The following is a 24,120-nucleotide window of genomic DNA, read 5'->3' on the forward strand; positions in this document are numbered from 1 at the left end:
AACAGAAATAATAATACAACACTAGTGTCAAAAATGAATACAAACACAATATTGATCACTGTACATCTGGCTTTTCAGTGTAATATATTTAGACAATCAAATGACTAAAATGTAACAAAGGAATTCTTTGATTGTACTGTAATGCTTTGCTTTGAAATGCTTGTAACTGCTTTGACAATCTTGCCTCCAGCTAATGGCCTGGAGTTTGCAGACCTTTGAGAAGAGCTTACACCCACCTAGTGCGGATCACCTGAAACCAGTCTGCAGCATCATAACAGATCCACCCTCAAAGTCTAGTTTCTAGTCAAATGTGAATGGCTAAGGAACAGAACAATCCCTGTCCACAGAGATGCTGAAAGAAAACTTTAACAGCAATGACTGTCAAAGTTGTTAAAATACTGGTAGCTAGAAATTCATCCCCAGTAGGTGGGGCAAAGCAAGTTATGTACTAAATTCTGTTTTGAAATTTGGATGCACGGAATAGAATGTGAATTCCTAATTATGAATTTCGAGGTCTGACAATGTTTTTGAACGTCCCTCACAACTAAACATATTTAAATAAACCTTTTTTTAAAATTGTAGATTTAATAAAAACTTTCCTTTGTCCCACATAAGCATCATCCACTTTGCCAAATGGAAACATCTCTTTGCCAAGTAGATTGTTTGAACAGATTCCATCGCCTAGTTGCTGGCCAATTTCTACAGCATTGTGCACCACTGCTGAACTCCAATGGTGCTGGGAAGTCAGGACATTGTGGGTGCCCAGCTACCTGCAAGATCAGCACTTCTGCAACTGGCCTGGTGGCACGTATGCAGAGAAACACTGATTGTTACTCTAGACAGCTCTCAAAAAATCCAGGTCATTATGATTAGTGTGAATGACATCAGCAAAGAAATGTTGTTAATCAAAATTACAGTGGTTAAAATTTTGGAATATGTTTCATTCAGGTAACTCAGGGATAACATTCTTTCTACTAATTTAGATGATAATTTAAGAGTGGGTTGCTCCTGCTTTCTAATGCTCATATAATGTTTTCATTCTTGCATTTTAAAGCCACTATGATATAATCAGTAGTGAAGACCCCGATACTTTCATCTGCATGGCAGTAAAAGACTTATATAGGACATCATAGCCAGTAAAGACAACACTGTCAACCTTACTGTTACCCTGTACAGCAGCATTATATCCTCAGTGATATGTACTGCTTCAAACCCCACTCCAGCCTGTAACACTAAATCTTCCTTAACCTTTCAGTGCAGCATTAAGCAATCTGAAGAAGCCACCTTTCAGATGAACTCATACAATTCGTAACATTTCTAAAATACTGGAATAAGAAGTACTCATTTCATTACTTATTAAATGCTGGAGACCAGACTAAAAGATTGCATACTGTCAAAGGTGGGGGGGGGGGGGGTGAGAGGAGGCAGCTGCATTTAGGGAGGAGAAACTGATTCCTTTCTGTTAAAGGGATAAAATTGTTTTAGTTGGTTTAGAGATAAAGTTTTAGTTGATTAGAGATAAAGGTGGGAAGATGTGCCTGGAGGCTGTGGAAGTGAGCAAGGTCCTCAATGAATACTTCTCTTCGGTATTCACCAATCAGAGGGAACTTGATGATGGTGAGGACAATATGAGTGAGGTTAATATGAGTGAGGTTGATGTTCTGGAGCATGTTGATATTAAGGGAGAGGAGGTGTTGGAGTTGTTAAAATACATTAGGACAGATAAGTCCCCGGGGCCTGACGGAATATTCCCCAGGCTGCTCCACGAGGCGAGGGAAGAGATTGCTGAGCCTCTGGCTAGGATCTTTATGTCCTCGTTGTCCACGGGAATGGTACCGGAGGATTGGAGGGAGGCGAATGTTGTCTCCTTGTTCAAAAAAGGTAGTAGGGATAGTCCGGATAATTATAGACCAGTGAGCCTTACGTCTGTGGTGGGAAAGCTGTTGGAAAAGATTCTTAGAGATAGGATCTCTGGGCATTTAGAGAATCATGGTCTGATCAGGGACAGTCAGCATGGCTTTGTGAAGGGCAGATCGTGTTTAACAAGCCTGATAGAGTTCTTTGAGGAGGTGACCAGGCATATAGATGGGGATAGTGCAGTGGATGTGATCTATATGGAGTTTAGTAAGGCACTTGACAAGGTTCCTCATGGTAGGCTTATTCAGAAAGTCAGAAGGCATGGGATCCAGGGAAGTTTGGCCAGGTGGATTCAGAATTGGCTTGCCTGCAGAAGGCAAAGGGTCGTGGTGGAGGGAGTACATTCAGATTGGAGGATTGTGACTAGGGGTGTCCCTCAAGGATCTGTTCTGGGACCTCTACTTTTCGTGATTTTTATTAATGATCTGGATGTGGGGGTTGGAGGGTGGGTTGGCAAGTTTGCAGACGACACAAATGTTGGTGGTGTTGTAGATTGTGTAGAGGATTGTTAAAGATTGCAGAGAGACATTGATAGGATGCAGAAGTGGGCTGAGAAGTGGCAGATGGAGTTCAACCCAGAGAAAAGTGAGGTGGTACACTTTGGAAGGACAAACTCCAAGGCAGAGTACAAAATAAATGGCAGGATACTTGGTAGTGTGGAGAAGCAGAGGGATCTGGGGGTACATGTCCACAGATCCCTGAAAGTTGCCTCACAGGTGGATAGGGTAGTTAAGAAAGCTTATGGGGTGTTATCTTTCATAAGTCGAGGGATAGAGTTTAAGAGTCATGATATAATGATGCAGCTCTATAAAACTCTGGAGTACTGTGTTCAGTTCTGGTTGACTCATATAGGAAGGATGTGGAAGCATTGGAAAGGGTACAGAGGAGATTTACCAGGATGCTGCCTGGTTTAGAGAGTATGCATTATGATCAGAGATTAAGGGAGCTAGGGCTTTACTCTTTGGAGAGAAGGAGGATGAGAGGAGACATGATAGAGGTGTACAAGATAATAAGAGGAATAGATAGAGTGGATAGCCAGCGCCTCTTCCCCAGGGCACCACTGCTCAATACAAGAGGACATGGCTTTAAGGTAAGGGGTGGGAAGTTCACGGGGGATATTAGAGGAAGGTTTTTTACTCAGAGAGTGGTTGGTGCGTGGAATGCACTGCCTGAGTCAGTGGTGGAGGCAGATACACTAGTGAAGTTTAACAGACTACTAGACAGGTATATGGAGGAATTTAAGGTGGGGGCTTATATGGGAGGCAGGGTTTGAGTGTTGGCACAACATTGTGGGCCGAAGGGCCTGTACTGTGCTGTACTATTCTATTAACGGCTAATTGAGGCAACAGAAGGACATAATAGCAAACGTATAGAGGTAAGCAATGGGACGGTACATGTACACAACTCTCTATGGATGCAATGCTGGTTCTGCTGCAGCCTAAGGGTAGTGCTTTTGCAGTGCCGAGCAGCATCTTAGTACGTAGTACTCCTGGACTGAGGAACTTGCAAAGGTCAGTGCTGTGTTTACTGTTCATTGGGCTTGGACACAGAAGGTTACTCACCTTGGAAAGCTCCCAAGATAGAAATGTATAAAAATACTGTTTGTCATGTTCCTGGCACATGAAAGCATACCATATATGACCCTCATCTGAGCATTCACTCTCGATAATTTAATCCTTAGAGCTCAGGTACCAATTCGGTTAATCTAGGAATACCACATTTTCTCAAAGGCAAATATTTGCCAACAAATTCAGCTCTGGTTGGTGGTGCTAAAATTGCTTTGTAACAATTTTTATGCTTTTGTTTCAACCAAATTTCTGAAGTAAAGGGAAGCTTTCTAATAAATCTTTTACCAAAATATGGTGAAATGAACAGCATTTACTGCTTAAGGTATGACAATGCTAGGGCTCAGATAAACCATGGCACCAACTTTGCTGCTAGTATAAAAGCCAGCATTTTCTTAGTGTTTTTATTATTCTTTGTATCTGTCTCTTTGAACCTCCAATGCTCCCAGCACAGCAAAATACAGGAAGTATTCTGTTCTATCCTCTTTAGTACAAAGTAGATGGCCTCACATTTGCGTACACTGAAATCTATTTGTCACCATTTTGTCCATGGGACAAATCTCTCAATACCTCTTTTTAATGTAATGCTTTGACATTATTTACGATATCATCTCCCCATGAAGACCATCCATTTATATTTATTTAACACTTCTGGACCATAAGACCTAGGATCAGGATTATACCACTTGGCCCTTCAAGTCTGCTTTGCCTTTCCATCATGGTTAATCTATTATCCCTCTCAACCCCATTCTGCTGCCTTCTCCTCACAAACTTTGCTAGTCTGACTAACCAAGAACCTAACAACCTCAGCTTTAAATATACTTGATGATGAGGCCTCCACAGCCCTCCGTGGCAAAAAACTCCACAGATTCACCACCCTCTGGCTGAAGCAGGGGTTCCCAGCCTGGGGTCCACAGATCCCTTGGTTAATGGTAGGAATGCATGGGATAAAAAAGGTTGGGAACTCCTGGGCTTAAGAAATTCCTTCTCATATCTGTTCCAAATGAATGTCCCTCTATTCTGAGGCTGTGCCCTCTGGTCCTAGATTCACCCAATAGAGGAAACATCCTCACCACATCCACTCAATCTAGGCCTTTCAATATTCAATAGGTTTGAATGAGACCCCCTCCCCCTCATTCTTCTAAACTCTAGCGAGTACAGGCCCAGTGCCATCAAATGCTCCTCATGCCATTTCATTCCCAGAATTGTCATGAGCCTCCTCTGGAACTTCTCTAATGCCAGCACATCTTTTCTTAGATAAGGGGCCCGAAACTGCTCACAATACTCCAAGTGTGGTCTGACCAATGCCTTATAAAGCCTCAGCATCACATTCTGGTCTTATATTCTAGTCCTCTTAAAAAGAATGCTAACATTGCATTTGCCTTCCTTTCCACCAACCAAACTTTTAGAACAGCCAAACTTGAATGCATCCTACCACTAGCGCAAGGTTAATGCATCATATTTTATTAAATTACATGAATTCTCACTGTACTTCGTATGTATTCAATTGTCTGCTTTACTCACTCAAGTGCTGACTACTCATTTTACAAAACAACAATAACGTTGGAATCTATCTTCAGACACATCAAGGCAGAAACTTGGTTTGGCGGCGACTGGAAAGGGATGAAAATAAGTTAGTTGCTGGTTAAACTCCACGGTCGGTGCTCATAGGGTTCATAAGCATACACTTCATTTGAACTTAACGTTAACCAATTAATGTAATAGGAGTAAACTCCTTTTCAGAGCTCTGCACACGAGAGATTTCGAATCTCTGCTTGTTCGAGGCACAGACAATTTTGAAAGAATCATGAGCTCCACCATCAGGAATATAACAGTACTACAGTACTACAATAAACGTGTAGGTATTGATGGGTCTTGATTCAGCAGCAAGGAAATCCTAGACAACTGGAGTCCAAACCCTGCTGAGAGAACATTAACACCAACAAGTAGCTAAAAGTTCACAAAGGTGCCTGTCAGCATGGACACACTCACACATTTGATTGTGGTGTTATAGTGATTGTCCATGTTGTCCACCAAAGGGAAAGTCATCACCATTGCCACCAGTTCATCCCAGTGGCTGAGCAGCTGCTGTCTGAATTGCACTTTGGATTCTGTCCATCCAGGATGAACAGTGAACATGATTTTGAGTAAAGGAATGCAGAGAACAGCATTAACCATTATTCTGATCTCACAAAAAACATTTGACTCTTACCATTCAAGAGACTGTGGAGAAACATTGTATCATTTATTCATTTATTCATTGTATCACTGTATCATATCCCAAATATGGCTACCTGCAGACATGTGTTTTCATCTTTTGTCCAGTAAATGACAGTAAGCAAGCTGAAATCTTAAACAACGGGCCTGCTCTAGCCCCCAATCTCAATGCAAACTAATCCCCAGCAGCAAGGCTGCTCAATCACCCCGTACTTTTCTCGAGTTTTTTCAACAGTAGTCCTGCTTCTCACTCGCTAATCTACAAGACAAATGGGGAGTTGTTAAACCTACATCACCTCCATTCTAGAATTAAGGACACCCCACCTTCAATCATTGAGCTGCTGGAATTAGACAACATATCATAGATGTATGTTCAGAGGCCAAGCTCCAAGTCATCTCTGACCAGTTCACTGAGCAGATGAGGGACTGGGCTCTATGCTTGATGTCCATAAAACACAGTCTTTGCACTTTATGTCAATGATGAAATTCACCAGTCTTCTGCAGCATTAACAGCCTCTGGCTATCTGAGAAAAAAATACAGTTTGAAGATTAAGTCCTCAGTGCAGGGACAAAGCTTATGGTTTGTTGGGCAGCAGTGATCTTGCTTTCCTCCGTGGCTCTGTATCACGATCTACTTAAAGCAGACATTTAAAGAAATGGAAATTTACAACAAGACTGTCTTTACAAAATCCCCTAAATCCACTGGTAGGAAAAATTAGATTATGAGAACACTCAGCCCTCTTTTATTGTCATTTAGAAATGCATACATGCATTAAGAAATGATACAATGTTTCTCCGGAGTGATATCACAGAAAACAGGACAGACCAAAGATTAACACTGACAGAACCATATAATTATAACATATAGTTAGAGCAGTGCAAAACAATACTATAATTTGATGAAGAACAGACCATGGGCACAGTAAAAAAAAGTCTCAAAGTCCCCAGTTGATCAACTCCCGAGTCCCCAATAGCAAGCGGCAAAAGGGAGAAACTCCCTTCCATAAACCTCCAGGCACTGTCAACTTGCCGATACCTTGGAAGCACCCAAGCACAGCTGACACTGAGTCCATCCATCCAAAAACTCCGAGCTTCCGACCAGCCTCCCGAGCGCCATCCTCTGCCTAGCGCCTTCGATCTCTCCCCGGCCGCTGAAACATGCAAAGCCGAGGATTGCAAGGCCTTCAGCTCCGGAAAGTCTGGTTACCACACAGTAGCAGCGGCAGCGAAGTGGGCGTTTCAGAAATTTTCCAGATGTTCCTCCATACTCTCACATCTATCTCCATCAAATCAGAATTGTGCATGGTCCCCTACCTGACAGATAACAGGTAATAAATGAACCAATAGCAGCATACTCTCCTACACCAATATCCCCAGCATCGAGGCCTAGTTAGGCAGAGTCAGCCTTGGACACTGTCCACTGGACAGTGTACAATATCTTCATGTCCTACACTAGATGGACAAAAGAGGTTGATCCCAGATTCATCACGGCTAGAGATTATCAGGGAGAAGTGGAACAGATTCAGCAACATTTTCAAAACTCCCTTGAAAAAGGGTAACATTTCCTCCACCTCATAGAATTGCTGGCCCATGTCCTTTTAAGATGAAGAAAGAGCATTCAGGATGGCATTGAAAACCGAAAGCCCATTCATGAGAAGCACACAGATGCCCAGCCTAAATGCCAGAAGCAACACACTACTTCACAAACCAGCAACCTGCATGCCCCTCGAGCACCTCCTGCCTGACCCCTGGCAGCCTGCAACTGCCACACTGGCTTCATCAGATACTTTCATTAACTCACAAGTGGAGTGGAAGAAAATCATCCTCAATCCCAAGGAGCTGCGTAAAAGAGATTATATAGAAATAAAATTTAGATTCAATGGCTGCAGGACTGGGAAATCAACCTAGATGCAAATGAGAGTTACGATGGAGATGTGGTGGTCAACCAAGAATTTGCTTGCACTACTCCGCTTCTCCTAGTAGTTTCTCCCAAAAATAAATGGTGAGCACACAATCTGTTCAGCAAAATAAACTCAAATGGTAGGGCTGTACCAGACATCATATTTCCCTTTATTTCTGCCTCAGCAAGACCAGATATATGGATATCTTTGTTCACAGAGATGATGCTTGGTATTCTGATAGTTTAAATCTTGGAAAGCAGAAAACACAAATAATCAATCATATGGCAAATGATTTGGACACCAAAATCTGCTTGGTGCGGCCAGCTTCCGCTCCCTGCCACTAACCTTTGCCATAGTTTCCCCTGATGTGTCCTGGACAGCCAAACTATTCAAAAGATTTGCCCTTCCACTGTTCCTTTGTACATTTTGTAATAAAGTAATCAAGGAGGGTGTCCAGGGAGGGATAGCACCTCTGGTGAAGGGGCTTGTCATGTCCATTCTGGTGCAGTTCACTCACCTTTGGTCCCCAACAGACACTCAGCTCTCACCTGTGGCTCCAAGTAGCTGTTTGCATGCGTCAGTGCCACACCCCGGTACACCGCTTCGACAGGCGGGCTAAACCAGCTGGGAGTAGCCGGCAGCCTCGCACTCCAGTGAGATCAGGAGACGCCTGTCCCAGCAATATGAAATCAGCTCCGGCGGACTGGGCAGATGAGATCTACAGTGAGATCCAATCGCCAGGGAGATGGTACCGCAACGGTCCCTGGAGACCAATAGGCATAACAAGCCACCAAAGACGTCAAGGTCATCCACTGCAACCAAGACCCCAGTTTGTGATGCTTGTTCGTACCACTGGACCGGAACTTCTTGGGTCAAGAGAGTGGAACTGCCCCATTGCAGTGGCTTTTCCACTTTAAAAACTCTCCCGCACTGGACAACCACTAATAGAATAGTCAAGCAGAGCAGGAATAAAAAAAAACCCCAGGAGAAAAACATTTTCAGTTGTAATCATTGCTATCAAGTGTCGAGGCAACTGGAAAATAATTCTTACAGTTGTTTGCAATTTCCATGAGCAGAAACAGGAAACTCCTGTCCCTCCCTAATCCCACTCCCTTGTCATTTACGCTGGCTTCTGTAATTCTACAAACACCCAACTTGTTTATTTATTTACGGCCTTCATTTGTTTGAAATTGAATGCTGCTCTTTATTGTATTTAATCAGGAAGGAGCTCAGAAACTGGAACGCATTTGGCATGTTTAATTTCCTATGATATAATTTCTAAAAATATTCCAACAGAGTCCAACTTCAGTAACTGTCCCAGATTTTCATTCATTGCCCCGTGAGACTGAATAACAGAGGATACTGGATGTGCTCAGTGGTATTCAGAGATGTTTAAGACACATTTGAATTCCACCTCTGAAATATTCAGTAGTGCATGTGAGGCCTCTACCATTCCCAGCCAAAGGTACACACACAGGCTTTCATAGATTTTGTGAAACCTCTGTGACTTAAAAGAGATGTACCCAAGTAGTTCCTACTGCAGGAATCCCATCTCATTCAGCAACTCAATGTACCCATCGTGAGAGAAACCATGCCAAGCTCTCTAGGGCTAGTTGCTGACTGTCACCCAGTTTCCCTTAACTACTGACCAGCCCATGGACCCAGTTTCTAATCCTCCTACACCTTTCTCCCCAACAACCTGCTTTCCACCCTGCCTGGAAACCTGCCAACACCCAGCCTTTCTGCTCTCCTTTTACGTGCTTTGCTCTGGCATGAGCTTTGTATGCTGTGAGCTCCCGGAAATTCCTGATACCAGGCCCACGACAGAAATGGCCGAAAGCCCAGTAAGTGGATTTTGCGTCACAAATCTTCAATGATACCACTCAGGTCTGGGCTTGACATATCCACAGCAGTGCCACAGGCAATGCACTTCCCATAGCTGCTCCATAGTCTTCATGCATCCACCATGTCTCCTATAAATTGCCAGGGTGTAGGTGGCTGATCAGATAGTCAGGGAGGTGTGAATGTCCAAGTGAGATACGATAAGGTACAGGGTAAATGTTAGGGAAACAGATTGATAAGATTGTTCTGATATCTGACATAGACTTGATAGATACATACATACATACATACTTTATTGATCTCAAAGGAAATTACAGTGTACACAGTAGCATTACAAGTGCACAGATATACAAATATTAGAAGAGAAGTAAGAAAGAATAAAAAATAAGTTACCCCAAACAGTCTAACAGGAGGGGGATCATTTCTTCCCCAGCTATAGGTTGACTCATTATACAGCCTAATGGTAAGGATGATCTCATTTAGCGCTCTTTGGAGCAGCACAGTTGCCTTAGTCCATTACTAAAAGTGCTCCTCTGTTCAGTCAAGGAGAGGCCTGCATACTCCAAAGGACCTCAGTCTCCTTCAACAGACTTGATGATCTCCTTATAAGTCATAAAAAGTACTGCATATATAAATGCAATGTGTCTGTGCTCAACAACTACTGTTTAAATGTGAACTGTGATTACTGCTCCAAGATTTCTCACAAGGCTAGACAGAGGAAATATTACATTCCATTCTGATAAAAATTGCTCCCTATCGGATTCCTCCCACCATCTATCAGTTACGCCAATATTCACTGCAAAGCTCCATTTAAGCTGGAGCTCTTTTGAATCATCCAGAATTGTACTCTCAATCCATAAATAATTTTCATATTTATGTAAGTAATATTTATGTAATAATTAAAACTGTTGCTTGTACTATAGCTTTGATTTATTTGTGATTCCACCAATCGTTACAAAAGGCAAGAAATGTTACTTCCATTTCAGGACAGGTGGTGCTAAGTCTGAGAGCAGACTTGTGTGGGAAGAGGCTCTCCACTTTCAAATGAGCATAAGATGAGCTTCTTGGCTGAGAATTTTCACCACTCCTGGGAGTGGTGCTATTTTTCGGCTTCATCTTCAAACTTTTCCCATCTTCTAACATCCTATGTTATTGCTACCAAACACAAGATGCAGAAAGCAGTAATTTTGTGAAAGTTTCAAATGTTGTATCATAGTTCATTTCTTTGTGCAGTGAAGCATATAGTCTAAGAGAAATCTGCATCTCAACAGCCAATCAGGACACTAATGCCAGCTCCCTGGTTCTATGATCTGCCAATGAGTGATGCTGATAAATTTATAACTTGCGGATTAGCTCAAAATCAGGTTCCACAGGCCTGCAATTTCCTGATCACTGCTGTACTAATATTCCTACCCAGATATAGAGTAGCTGAGTGGAAAGATCAGTGCAAGTGAACGTAATTCCAGTAGAAAACATGTATTGCAGTAACACTATAGAGATACTGATTACCACTACATTAAAATCAATCAGTAAGGCAAGATAGCTTGCAGAATCTCTCTACCCAAAAAATGTGCTCAGCACTGAAGATGAGCAGTTAACAAATGATTTTGAGTCTAAAGCTGGCCCAATAGATTTACTTCCCCAAGACAATTAGTAATGATTTTTCCCCCACGGAAGTCTAAGAGTAGAATTAGTCATTACTTGAAATAACTTCCTCAATCTGCAAATTGTCAGCTATGAATTAAATCAAAATCAATTTTCTAGCCCACTTGATTAAAAATTAAGCCACAATACTGTCATATCCATTATATTATTTCAAACATCACCCAGCATTCCTCTTTGCATTCTTGAGCTTCATCTAATTGCAGGAAACCATCATAACTCTTGCAATGGTACACTAGAAATCAAAGGTGAGCTTTCTAGAACATACACTTAAAAATGGAACTATTTTATGATAATTAATCAACAGAAGTACCTGCAGAACAGAATTCCTCAGCAAAACTAAAACCTCTCTGCTGTCAATTCCTCGATTTATAAGATATTCATTGCAAATCTGTAAAAATTTTAAAAAAGCGTCAGTGTAAGATTTTTTTCTGCTTCAATTTAAATTTATACACATGCTCCAGGAATTGTGACTCACTAGCAAGCCATAATTTTTCCCATCTAAATTTAATTTTAGCTTATTTTTCTTGCCAAGCTAATCGCTGTAGGTCAATTGTAAAAGTAACAAGGAGAATGAGAGGGTAAGAAAATTGTGATCAGTAATTTCAACAATTAATTAGCTCACATTTTACATAGAGTCTTACAGTCATACAGCACTACAGCACAGAAACAGGCCCTTTGGCCTATCTACTCTGTGCCAAACTATTATTCTGCTCGTCCCATCGACCAGCACCTAGACCATAGCCTTCCATTACCCTCCCATCACGTACTTATCCAAATTTCTCTTAAAAGTTGGAATTGAACCCACATCCATTACTTCCACTGCAGCCTGTTCCACACTTGCGCCACCCTCTAAGTCAGGGGTTCCCAACCTGGGCTCCATGGACCTCTCAGTTAATGATGGGGATCCATGGCATTAAAAAAATGCTTGGGAACTGCTCCTCTAAGTGCAGGTTCCCCTTAAATTTTTCATCTTTCACCCTTAACCTACAAAATCCAGTACTAATCTCACCCAACCTCTGTGGAAAAAGCCTGCTTGAAAAATCCTATAGGTATATATACTGTACCCCTCATAATTTTGTATATCTCTATCAAATCTCCCCTCATTAACCTATGCTCCAGGGAATGAAGTCTTAATCTATTCAATCTTTCTCTATTAATTCAGGCCCTCACGTCCCAGCGATATCCTTGTAATTTTTTGTGTGAAGAATTGGGATATTCCAAACTCAATGAATGCACAAACCCAAGTTAACATAGAAATCCACGTCAAAAATTTGTGCTAATTGGATTTTGTTCTAGGAATAGCAAAAATATAAGTTGGATAACCGTAGATTAAAGGCCTCATTCCCGCTCATGGGTCTTCTCACTTTAAATTATAGTATTATTACTCTGCACGTGTGCCCCTCTACTCGTTACAGTAAATTATTTAAAACTCAATTCTTAGCAGCCCTAATATCTATTACTGTTTTGAGATGATATAACAATTTACTCCATTCTCTACTGCTAAGTAATGGCTGTAGAATAGCTCAAATTTTCAGCCAATCAGAGAATAGCATACTCTTTATTGCAAAAGTTATACAAATAATATCTAATTTTTTGTTGAACTTTTATCATCATACAAGATGATGATATTCTCGATTAAACTGAATAAACCTGATTGTCTCCAAAGTTTAAATACTTATCTTCTATTAATCTCAAACTGACAAAGTCTGGAAGTTAGATCACAAATGCAAATAGATGGTGTTGTAGAACCAATTAAGGCTTCATTACAACTGCACAGCTTGGAATACATACATAGGAACTGCCAGGAAAAGGAACTGATAGAAACTGAGGAATTTATTTTCAATGCTAACTAAGATACAACTTTGGTGTCATTTACTAAAGAACAGAGACTGCTGTCCAGAGTAATTGAACTGACATTTATACCTTGAGTGCATCTGCAATTGAAGGCCTTTCTGCAGAATTCCTCTTCGCCATATCCAGCAGCAACTTCTTGAGATTTTTGGACAAAGGTAACTTTTGATTCACTGGAGCATTGAATTTCGCTGCTGCCCACAAAATGGCAGCGACTCCATAAACACAGACCTGTGGAGAAAATATTTCCATTCAAAAGATCTGCAGGCCATCCATAAGATTAAATATAGAAACATTCTCAATTTAATTAACAAACCTTTTCCGTAATAATTCCATGCTTTGCATATTCAGGTGCCAGAAAGAATGAATCCAGGTTTCCTAAGGCAAAAAAATGCATATCATGAACCAAAGCTCACAGGAACTGTTAACAATTGATATTATTTATTTTCTTATTAAAAACATGTGCCATACCATTGTTCACTGACGATACAAATAGAACTTCTCCACTAGAATTAATGTACGTAGATTCCAGACATAGGTACTCTAAAAAATACAAGAAAAAAGAATTACCATACTGTTACTAATATCTTCTTATTGTTCATTAATTTTAAAGTTTAACAACTCAGGTGGTGTTGAGAGGGCACACAGGAGTGAGATATGCCAACTAGTGTTGTGGTGCCACAGCAATAACATGGCACTCAACGTCAGTAAGATAAAAGAGCTGATTGTGGACTTCAGGAAGGGTAAGACGAAGGAACACATACCAATTCTCAGAGAGGGATCAGAAGTGGAGAGAGTGAGCAGTTTCAAGTTCCTGGGTGATAAGACCTCTGAGGATCTAACCTGGTCCCAACATATTGATGTAGTCATAAAGAAGGCAAGACAGTGGCTATACTTCATTAGGAGTTTGAAGAGATTTGGCATGTCAGCAAATACACTCAAAAACTTCTACAGATGTACCATGGAGAGCATTCTGACAGGCTGCATCACTGTCTGGTATGGGGGGGGGGGGTACCACACAGGACCAAAAAAAGCCGCAGAGGGTTGCAAGTCTAGTCGGTTCCATCTTGGGTACTAGCCTACAAAGTAGCCAGGACATCTTCAGGGAGTGGTGTCTCAGAAAGGCAGTGTCCATTATTAAGGACCTCCAGCACCCAGGGCATGCCCTTTTCTCACTGTTACCATCAGATAGGAGGTACAGAAGCCTGAAGGCACACACTCAGCGATGCAGGAACAGCTTCTTCCTCTCTGCCACCCAATTCCCAAATGGGCATTGAACTCTTGGACACTACCTCACTTTTTTTAATATACAGTATTTCTGTTTTCTGCATGTTTTAAAATCTACTCAGTATAAGTATACTGTAATGGATTTATTTATTTATTTATTTGTTTATTTATCCTCTCTTTTATATTATGTATTGCATTGAACTGCTGCTGCTAAGTTAACAAATTTCATATCACATGCCGGTGTTAATAAACCTTATTCTGATCTCACAATTAGAATGAAGTCACAACTACATGCCTGTCATTTAGCATGTGCATTCTCTAATTCTACAGTTGAAATGGCGTATGAGCGTTGTTTTATTATGATGATGCTATTATGAAGTTTAAGGGAACACGAGGAGAAACTTCTTCAGTCAGAGGTTGGTGACAGTGTGGAATGAGCTTCCGGTGCAAGTGGCGCATGCAAGCTCGATTTCAACACTTAAGAGAAGTTTGGATAAGTACATGAATGGTAGGGGTGTGGAGGGCTATGGTCGCGGCGTAGGTTGATGGGAGTAGGCAGCTTAAATGTTTTGGCATGAACTAGATGGGCCGATGGGCCTGTTTCTGTGCTGTACTTTTCTATGACTCTATGACATCAAAGACAACATATTAAGCGGTGAGGCATATTGGCAAGCAAATTAATAGATGCTGAAAGATGAGACTGAAGACCCAGAGAAATGTTTTGATAAAACAAGGAAAATTTTAAATGTGACACAACAGTTTCTGTAGATGCTGGAAATCTTGAGCAACACACACACACACACACACACGCACGAACGCACAAACAAAATGCTGGAGGAACTCAGCAGGTCAGGCAGCATCTAAGGAGGGAAATAAAGAGTTTTGTTTTGGGTTGAGACCCTTCATCAGGACTGAGCTAAAAATTGAATGAGGAATGGGAAAGCTGTGAGAAATAGTGTTTGGAACCTAGGGAATGAGCAAATTACATAATATCATACTTTGATGGAAGGAAACAAGGACAACCACATTTAAGTAATTTGTATAAAAGTTTGGTCTTAACCCCTAAAGAATATCTTTAAGTCACAGTGTAATATTGTGACGTGGGGTCAGTGGACACTTGCCTGCATGGATTCAAAATTGGCTTGCCCACACAATGCAGAGTCTGGTAGTAGCTGAAGCATATTGTGCCTGGAGGTCAGTAACTAATGGAGTTCTGCAAGGAACTGTTCTGGAATCCCTGCTCTTTGTGCAGTTTAAAAACAACTTGGATGAAATGGTGGAGGGGTGAGTTAGTAAGATTGCAGTGAACATGGATCTTGGAGTTTCTGTACATGGTACAGAAGGATGCCATTGGTTACAACAGGATATAGACAGCACTAAGCTGGGCAGAGAAGTGGCAGATAAGTTCAGAAAAATGTGAAGAGATATACTTTGGAAGATCAAACTTAAAGGTGGAGTACAAAGTTAAAAGCAGGAATTTTAGAAATGGAGGAACAGAGAGATCTTGGGTGGGGGAGGAGTCGATAAATCCTCTAAGTCATCTTGTAAGCTGATAGGGCCATTAAAAAGGCACATGGTGTGCTGACCTTTATTAATTGGGGTACTGAGTTCAAGAGTCACAAGGTAAAGTTTTAATTCTATAAAACTCATGTTGGACCACACTTGCAGTATTGTGTTCATTTCTGGTTGCCTCATTGTAAGAAGAATGTGAAAACTTTAGAGAGATTGCAGAGTGCAGAGGAGATTTACTAGAATGCTGCCTGGATTAGGGGACATGTTTCCTGAGGGAGCTAGGGTTTTTCACTTTGGAGCAATGGAGGATGAGTGTTGACATGTCAGAGGTGTATAAAATTATGAGGGGTATTAATAGAGTGGACAGCCAGCACCTTTTCCCCAGGGCAGCACTGACCAATACAAGAAGACATTTGTTTAAGGTGAGTGGAGGATAGTCTAGGGGAGATGTCAGAGATTGTTTTTTTTCGCATTCAGAAATTGGTAGGTTCCTGGAATGTGCTGCTGGTGATGGTGGTGTAGGTAATATCAAGGGTGACAGATGACACATATTGTTCATAATAGAAACTGTACATTATTCTATGTAATTCATAATTACTGTCATTGTGTTCACTTTAAGAGAGTGTCTGACATAATGATGTCAGTGGAAGGTGACCGCGTCTGGTTTCTTCATAATGGAAGTAAAGGGCTCCTGCTTTTGTTAAGCAGATAAAACAACTGAGTGTGTTTTATTCACTAAGTCCTACAGTGGTAAAGGATGATACAAAAAGGACATTTAAAAGACACATGGATGTAAGAAAATGGAGGGTTATGAATTGTATAGGGAAGAAGGGGTAGATTGATAGTGGAGTTGATTTATATTGATTGGCACTTCATTTAGAGGGTCCACACTGTGCAGTACAGATCTATGTTCCAATATTACACAGAACCTACAGACACCTAACCAAAACAGAAAATGCTTGGGTTCTATTAAACTATTTATCATATCAATTTCAGGAAAGAGTTAAAAGGCAAATGTGTCTGACAGTTACCAAATATAACTTAAAAGAGAAGGATCTGTTAGCAATACATCTTGGTGATAAAGCAGAGCAGAACCCTTCAAAGGAAATAATAAAATTCTACTTTTCATTTCAGTTCCCTAAAAGAAAGGCTGAAAATAGTATCAATGTACTAAAAAGATGTACTCAATGAAATCATGTCAGAAGCCATAGGGGCAAGAAACCCACAAAGCATAAATCAATGCACAAAATGAAAAATAAAACCTGGAAAACAAGGAATCCTGCAGATATTCAGGAAAGAATTTCTGTACATTGAGAGTGGGAAAAATAAACTCTAGGGCTGAATCACATCAACCACTCATATTTCTCTCTTTAGATTATATTCATTTCTCCCCTGTATGTCAGGAAAGTTGGTATCAATTGTAACTAGTTGATAACTGCAAGAGGAGTTCAAATATTATAGCAGAAATATGGGCAATAAAATGAGACCCTTTGCCGTGTAGTATCCTCATCCAGGTAGAAATAATTTTAAAAATAGCAAAATTGTATTTCATTGAAAAATAATTATAAAAGAAAATCTGCAACGTAAGTGTTAGCAGAAAGCAGTTTGAGAACAAAATTATTCTTTCAAGAGAAAAAAAAGTGGCACTTTACAATTTTAAACAATCTCCCTTATTGTTTTGTTACTTTCAACAGTTTAAAATCAAATAAAAACATTTAGATAAATCAAAATATGACAAGAGAATTATAAAATGGGAAGTTTTCCAAACTCCTTCGTGACATGAAATAATGTGAATAATTATGGTGTGATGTGTTCCTCAGAGAATGCAAGGGTCTATGCTTACTTACATTTGGCGAAAGCTCAAAATAGTTATTAAAATGGCGATTTTATACAATGATGAATGAATGCCAAGCCTCGAGTGTACTACTTTCTGAAGGAAACACATACTGTATCTTGGTTTGAGAATAAATCAGATGAAGTATTTGTTTACATTTTAAGAAGACAATTGCTGTTTCTTGGCAAGTTTTTGAAATTCTAGTAACTTTTCCAAGGCCTACAGCTACACTAATTTTCTCCCAAGTATCTTGTCCTACCGAGAAACAACTGAGATATCAGGTGGCAACTGGTATCTAAAACAATGGATATTTATTCAGAGATATGCTAATAGATTTCAGCAGACTGTTCAAATTTAGATGACACAGATATCTAATTTTCCACAGGAAACATTGGCCAATTATTGAAAGGTTTGTCATATGAAGAGTGTTTGATGGCTCTGGGCCTCTACTCACTGCAGTTCAGGAGAATGAAGGGTGACATCATTGAAAACTATCGAATTTTGAAAGACCTCAATAGAATGGATGTGGAGAGGATATTTCCCATGGTGGAGGAGTCTAAGAAGCGAGGACACAGCCTCAGAATAGAGGGGTGTCCTTTGAGAATGGAGTTGAAGTGGAATTTCTTTAGCTGGAGAGTGGCGAATCAGTGGAATTTGTTGCCACAAGTGGCTGTGGAGGCCAAGTCTTTACCTATATTTAAAGCTGAGGTTGATAGATTCTTGATTAGTCAGGGCATGAAGGAATATGGGGAAAAGGCAGGAAATTGGGGCTGAGATGGAAAATGGATCAGCCATGATGAAATGGCAGAGCAGACTTGATAGGCCAAATAGCCTAATTCTGCTCTTATATCTTATGGTCCTATGATAGGAATGAGATTTTTCTCTTCCCTGGTCATAGCAACTTTGCTGACTGAGATTAATTAGCAATACACAGGCCAACTCTTTAGTTATCTGGCTATTCTGATTAACAGTACACAACAATCAACTGCATTAAACTTTCATGCACATGTAGGTCATATTTGCATACTGTTTAGCAAAGCCTTTCAATTATATCAATTATTTTTTGCTGCTGTCTAAGCAGAGATCACCAATATAACAATTGCACAATGGTACTGATATAACAAATGTAACCATGGTAACAAATCAGATTAAAGAAGAATTTTAAAAAGTAAATTACATGAAGCAATACTTATTACCCAACCACAATTAAAACATCAAAACAATCTTGCTGTTCCTGCTATTTATTGCGCACACAAAAAGAAACAAATGAGCACAATTCAAACAGAGATCTCTGGAGGAACGTTATCAGATGCGGTTGTGCAATAATACCTGGATAATCTTTGCAGTGCTTCAGACTGATCAAACACTCATGGCAGAGAGCCCACAGTTCATAATCCTTCAGAGATTTATTATCTTCAGAGAGAAGGTCCTCAAGGGAAATGCGCTATTTTAAGGAAAAGAACTGGTGTGAGCATCTGGACATATTTGCCCCACTGTATTAGTAAGCTACTATGCTATGAGCACTGATGTTAACTGCAAGTTTAGAAACAGAAATTAGACAAGCAAAGGTTAGTCAACCCGGTTGTTTTTGCCACTCAGAAAAAAATAATCACGGTGAGACAGTTTGAATGCAAATAATGAATGCACTCTTTCGAATGGCCATTGTGGACTGAGTGTAGGTGGCCAGTGAAATGCTCGCTAGGTCTAAGCTTCGTCTCACCATTGCAGATGGGGTCACATCGGGATCACCGAATGCAGCAGACAAGGTTGGGAGAGATGCACCTGAGCTTCACCTGGTCAAAGAAATAGCAGACTGCACAGCGCTCAAGAAATTTGGAAGGCAGCAAGGTGGTGCAGCATTAACATTGGTGCCTCATGCTCCTGGACCCCAGGTTCCAGCCTGACCACGTGCTCTCACTGCCCAGTTTGCATGTTCTCTTTGGTGGGGTTCTGATTTTCTTTCCAAGCTCAAAAATGTTCTGGTAATTTTTGTTCTTAGCATAGTCAAGTAGCAAAAGGTTCAAAAAGGACAGGAAAGGCATGTGAGGGAAGCTACCATTAAGCTGGAGGGCTATAGCGAAATAAGAAGAAAGAATGGAACTTCAGTGATTCTCTTTCAGGAGTTAGTATGGAACAAATTGATTGTATAGTCTGATCATTTTACTTCAGTACATTTGCACTTCAAATTAAAGACTTTTAATACAAACAGAAAATAATGTTCTATTTTGTATCATCTCACAATAGAGATATCACACTCAGAGAATACTAGGGACTGGTTTATCAATTGATTATATTTGAATACTTGTCCATTTCAATGAATGTGAAGCAACGCAGTACATTATTCAGAAAAAAGTTTCAAAAATCTATTTGCACTCCAAATTTTCAAGGGACGATTCTCTCTAAATAGGATATTGCTGACCAATGATGATCAATGACTGTAAAAAGCTTCTTTGCTATGGTCTTACAAGTAGTAAGCTGCCTGACACTCCTCATTCTGGGGCTGAAAACATATTGCTTGCAATGATCTGGACTCTGAGATTGTAAAAAATGTGCAACAGCCATAGGATAGTGGTCACAGAGGAGCAGAACTGTTGCAGTCATTAGCAGAAAATAGTTTGAATTGGATTACTTTGCAGCATTACATACAAAGCAGTAAAATCATTTGATTGATGTAAGATTAAGGAATAGATATTATTTCTGACTTGAAGAATTTATATGAACATGAATAAAGAAACAATGCAGCTTTGTCACACTGAAACATATTTAATGCTTCCTCCAAAACATTACCACAGCACAAGTTTCACTTTGATTTTCAAATGATAAACCACTGATTACAATTTTTATGAGGGGAAGAAATAGCAGGTTGAAATCTCAGTTCAAAAAATGCAGAGGGTAGGGTGAGAGTTTGTGCCTGCGATTGTTTATGCGGTTAACCTGCACGTTCAGTTGTAAAAGTGAGCAGAGGCAAAAGTGGGCTCTCAAAAGGAAGATGAAATCATCGGAAAAATAGGCTGCTGGTGCACTTTACAATCAACTTCAGCGTGCTATGGAGAAGGCCTGGAACTCAGTCATTCATTTTAATATGGAGGAGTTTATATGTAAAAAAAACAAGGGAGAAATCATGTTAAAAAGAGCTAGATTATCATCAGAAATACATACTGTTGGACTGGAGTTAAATTGTTATTTTTCATTGTAGTTTAACTTTCTTCAGCTTCCTTACATTTTTATTTAATCACCTATGTGTGTGTAATTGTTCAGTGAACTGTTAGTAAAATGTTTCTTTGTAGTTCTGTCCCATTCCACTGAACCTGCCTATTTCATAGGTCACTTCTTAACAATGGAATGTCTTTTTAGTATTAGGTGACCATAACTTCTTTGTTCTTTATTCTATGTTCATTTTTTGTTCCAATAGCACCGAAAAACAACCAGAATCAAGTTTTACACCTCATTCCTGACTTCCAAAGAATCTCTGGATTATAATATCACCATATCCAACAATACATAAAATATAGCAAAGTAATATATTACCGAAGGAAAATGAAACTTAGGCTTTGCACGCTTTCAGAATTACCATGCACAAAATTGCTGGAAAACTGCCATTACTTTAGTCAAGAACTTACTTTCATGGTACTAATGTTCACTCCTGAGGTTATAATTTACAGTATATTGCTTGCAACTGGTTTGAAAAATTACAATTTTAACACCATTTTACAAACAACTAAGACATTCATTGTTTATGTACACCTATTCTTTTAAAAGCAAAGGTGATAAAAAATTATGTATTGCACTTTAAGCCATGACCTTACATGAAATAATGACTTCGTAAGCCATGGCCTCAGAGACAATAAAACTAAAAGCATGCTGAAAACATTCAGCAGGTGTGCAAAGAAGCGAGAAGTACTAATGTTTCCTTCTGAAGAAATCTGATAAAAGGCTTTTGACCCTGTAATATTAACTTTGTTTCTCTTTCCCTAGATGCTGCCCAACTTGTTGAGTGCCAGCAATTTCTTCTTTTTTCGGTTAGATTTACGCAACTGCATTTTTTTTTATTTTCATGCCTTCATAGAATTTAATTTCAATAACTGAAAAACTACAATACTGTAGCAAACAAGTACAGAAAATTACACCTAGGAATACTTAGAACACTGACAAATACCTGCCGATCGCCAGGAAATCCTGCAGGATATCTCTCCGTCGGTCTGATGGGAGGCAATGGCACACAATCTTCATCTTCACAGTGTTTTGTGATATTTCTAAACTGCAGACCACGACTTTGAGATAAATCATTTACACCAGGGGAATGACTTTGTTTGGAATCATTTCTCTGATTACTACCAGCAGTTCTTCCTGCTGCTGAAATATGATTAATTGTGGAAAACAAATCATTTCCTTCTGTTTCTGGAGCACAGTTACTGTAGTGTCCCACTGTAGCACTTGGTTCTAATAAAATTCCACTTGAGACAAAAGGGCTCATTTGGCTACTTACGCCTGGAGAAGGAACCGATACTGTTGAAACTTTAGCTTTCAACTTTTTAATGGAAGACTTTTTCCCTAAAGTGGAAGAGTATCTTAGTACTTGTTCTGTACTCTCATCGAATGTGGAGTTATGACTGTTGGACAGATTCTTATTTATTGCCTCTACACTGGAGACCTTGTAGATATGCTCACATGAATTGAGGACATTGAGCCTTTCAAATGGGATACTATTCTTTGCAATAAATGAAATGTCACTATTCTGAGTCCTAAACTGCATTTTCTGAGGATAGTCTTTAATGCTCAATATGTCTAAAGAATACAAAGATTCTGTAGAAATATTAGAAAGTGAAACTGGAGAAGGAATGGATGAGAACGATCTACCGTGACTCATCTTAGAACGAAGTTGTTGCTGGGTGTTGTCCACCATTTCTGTTGGCAATTTTGGCAATATTCTCTTCCGAGCTGATGATCGTTTCGGAGGAAGAGATAAAATCTTGTCAGCCTTCTCTCCTTTGGTTTTCCTATCAGCAACTGTATTGGCAAGATCCGCAGACAGCACCTCCTCTTTTCTCACACAATTTTCCGCTGTATTTGTATCTTCCAAGCCTTGCTGTTGAACTTCCTGAATCTCAGGAGCTGAACCTGAATCTGCATCCCGAGCACACTTCTCAACCTGGCAGACAAGCTCAATGGTTCCACTATTAAGCATGCTTAAGTCACACGTCAGGTCTTCGGTACTGGATGACCCATCCGCTGGATTCCGTTCACTTGTTTGCAGTTCATGGCCCACGCCAGCCTGCCGCTTTTTCTCTTTGCAGTTTTCTTCACTTCCATCTAAAAATCCAAAAATTTTGAAAGCACAGATCATAAAGTTATCAGGTTCCATATAACTTATGTGGAAACTGCACAGATATGTAATATTAGCAATGTATAATCCATTATAATTTTAAAAATAACCTGTTATTCATTTTCTGCAAAACTAGTAGCTGAGTTTTGTTGGCAATTACATTTACTTTCTTATATTTCACTATGGCACAGAAGTCATGAATTTCTTCTAATACTAACATCATTGTTAAGTAGCTACTCTGTTAAACCTGTGGTGTAGCAACATCAGGCAGGTGGTACAGAAGTCTGAAGGCACACACTCAGCAATTCCAGAACAGCTTCTTCCCCTCAGGCATCCAATTTCTAAATGGACATTGAATCCGTGAACACCACCTCACTTTTTCAATATATATTATTTCTGTTTTTGCATGATTCTTAATCTCCAATATACATATACAAGTTTTGATCTATGATATGGGTTATAGAACTGCAGATCAAAACAAAATAAGAAGAAAGTGCAAAGTTTCATTTTCTGGCCAAATATCAGAAAAACAGAACACAGGTGCTTGTTTACCAGGTTTTTGGATTTCTTTTACCCTAATTTGCTATTTTAGTACTATCAAAATATACACCTGTAATAAATATTGGGTTGCAGGAATTTTACAGGCTTTGTCTTGCCACCACAAAAGTGGTCTAACAGCACATCCAGCTGCTTAGTTGTCTGGAAGTTGAACGACTAATTCACTCATCCATTCAAGGAGGTCTACTGGTATCTTGCCATTTGTTGTGGGTGTAAGGAGTGGTAATCCATTCCAATTGTAAAGATGCATCTATTGAAGTTAATGGTGACATCTTCAATACAGTTGCTTTCCTATCAATGTGACGAACTGTTATTCAAAACCTAGTGTTCTAGCTCACTCACTAATCAGTATATTTTCTTCGCTTTCTTTGACTTGAGCTGAGCCTGTGCCAGAACCAATGGAGATGTCTCACTCCACCGACTCCACCTCTTAGAATCAAGGTACATTGGAAGGATTCGAGTTGCAAGCCATTCCCTGCAATCACTAAACACAATAAAACCAAAGCCATGAAAAATGGAAGGCTTCACTTTAACTTATATCTTTGTTCTGTTTTTGCAGAACCAATAATCTTGAAGGTCAAATCTTTGCACAAAGGCCTTCTGAAAATTCGTGTAAATAACATCCACGGACTCTCCTTTGTCTACTCTGCCTCTTTCTCCTTCAAAGATTTCCAACAGATTTGTCTGGCAAGATTTGCCCTGAAGGAA

General features: G+C 39.9%; 1 protein-coding gene across 5 annotated transcripts in view; it reads right to left on the reverse strand.

Moving 5' to 3' along the window:
* The window catches only part of LOC140185752 (kinase non-catalytic C-lobe domain-containing protein 1), a 150,377-nt gene that overhangs the window by 66,865 nt on the left and 59,392 nt on the right, over positions 1 to 24,120 (reverse strand). For all 5 annotated transcript variants that reach the window (XM_072239368.1, XM_072239367.1, XM_072239370.1 and 2 more), the window contains 6 exons: positions 21,688 to 22,841; positions 18,861 to 18,975; positions 13,430 to 13,501; positions 13,275 to 13,336; positions 13,031 to 13,189; positions 11,418 to 11,495 (listed from right to left, as the gene is read on the reverse strand). In XM_072239368.1, coding sequence (XP_072095469.1) covers positions 11,418 to 11,495; positions 13,031 to 13,189; positions 13,275 to 13,336; positions 13,430 to 13,501; positions 18,861 to 18,975; positions 21,688 to 22,841 — 1,640 coding nt within the window. The remainder of the gene's footprint in view (positions 1 to 11,417; positions 11,496 to 13,030; positions 13,190 to 13,274; positions 13,337 to 13,429; positions 13,502 to 18,860; positions 18,976 to 21,687; positions 22,842 to 24,120) is intronic.

The sequence above is a fragment of the Mobula birostris genome, chromosome 21 (assembly GCF_030028105.1).
Source record: "Mobula birostris isolate sMobBir1 chromosome 21, sMobBir1.hap1, whole genome shotgun sequence".
Classification (NCBI taxonomy): domain Eukaryota; kingdom Metazoa; phylum Chordata; class Chondrichthyes; order Myliobatiformes; family Myliobatidae; genus Mobula; species Mobula birostris.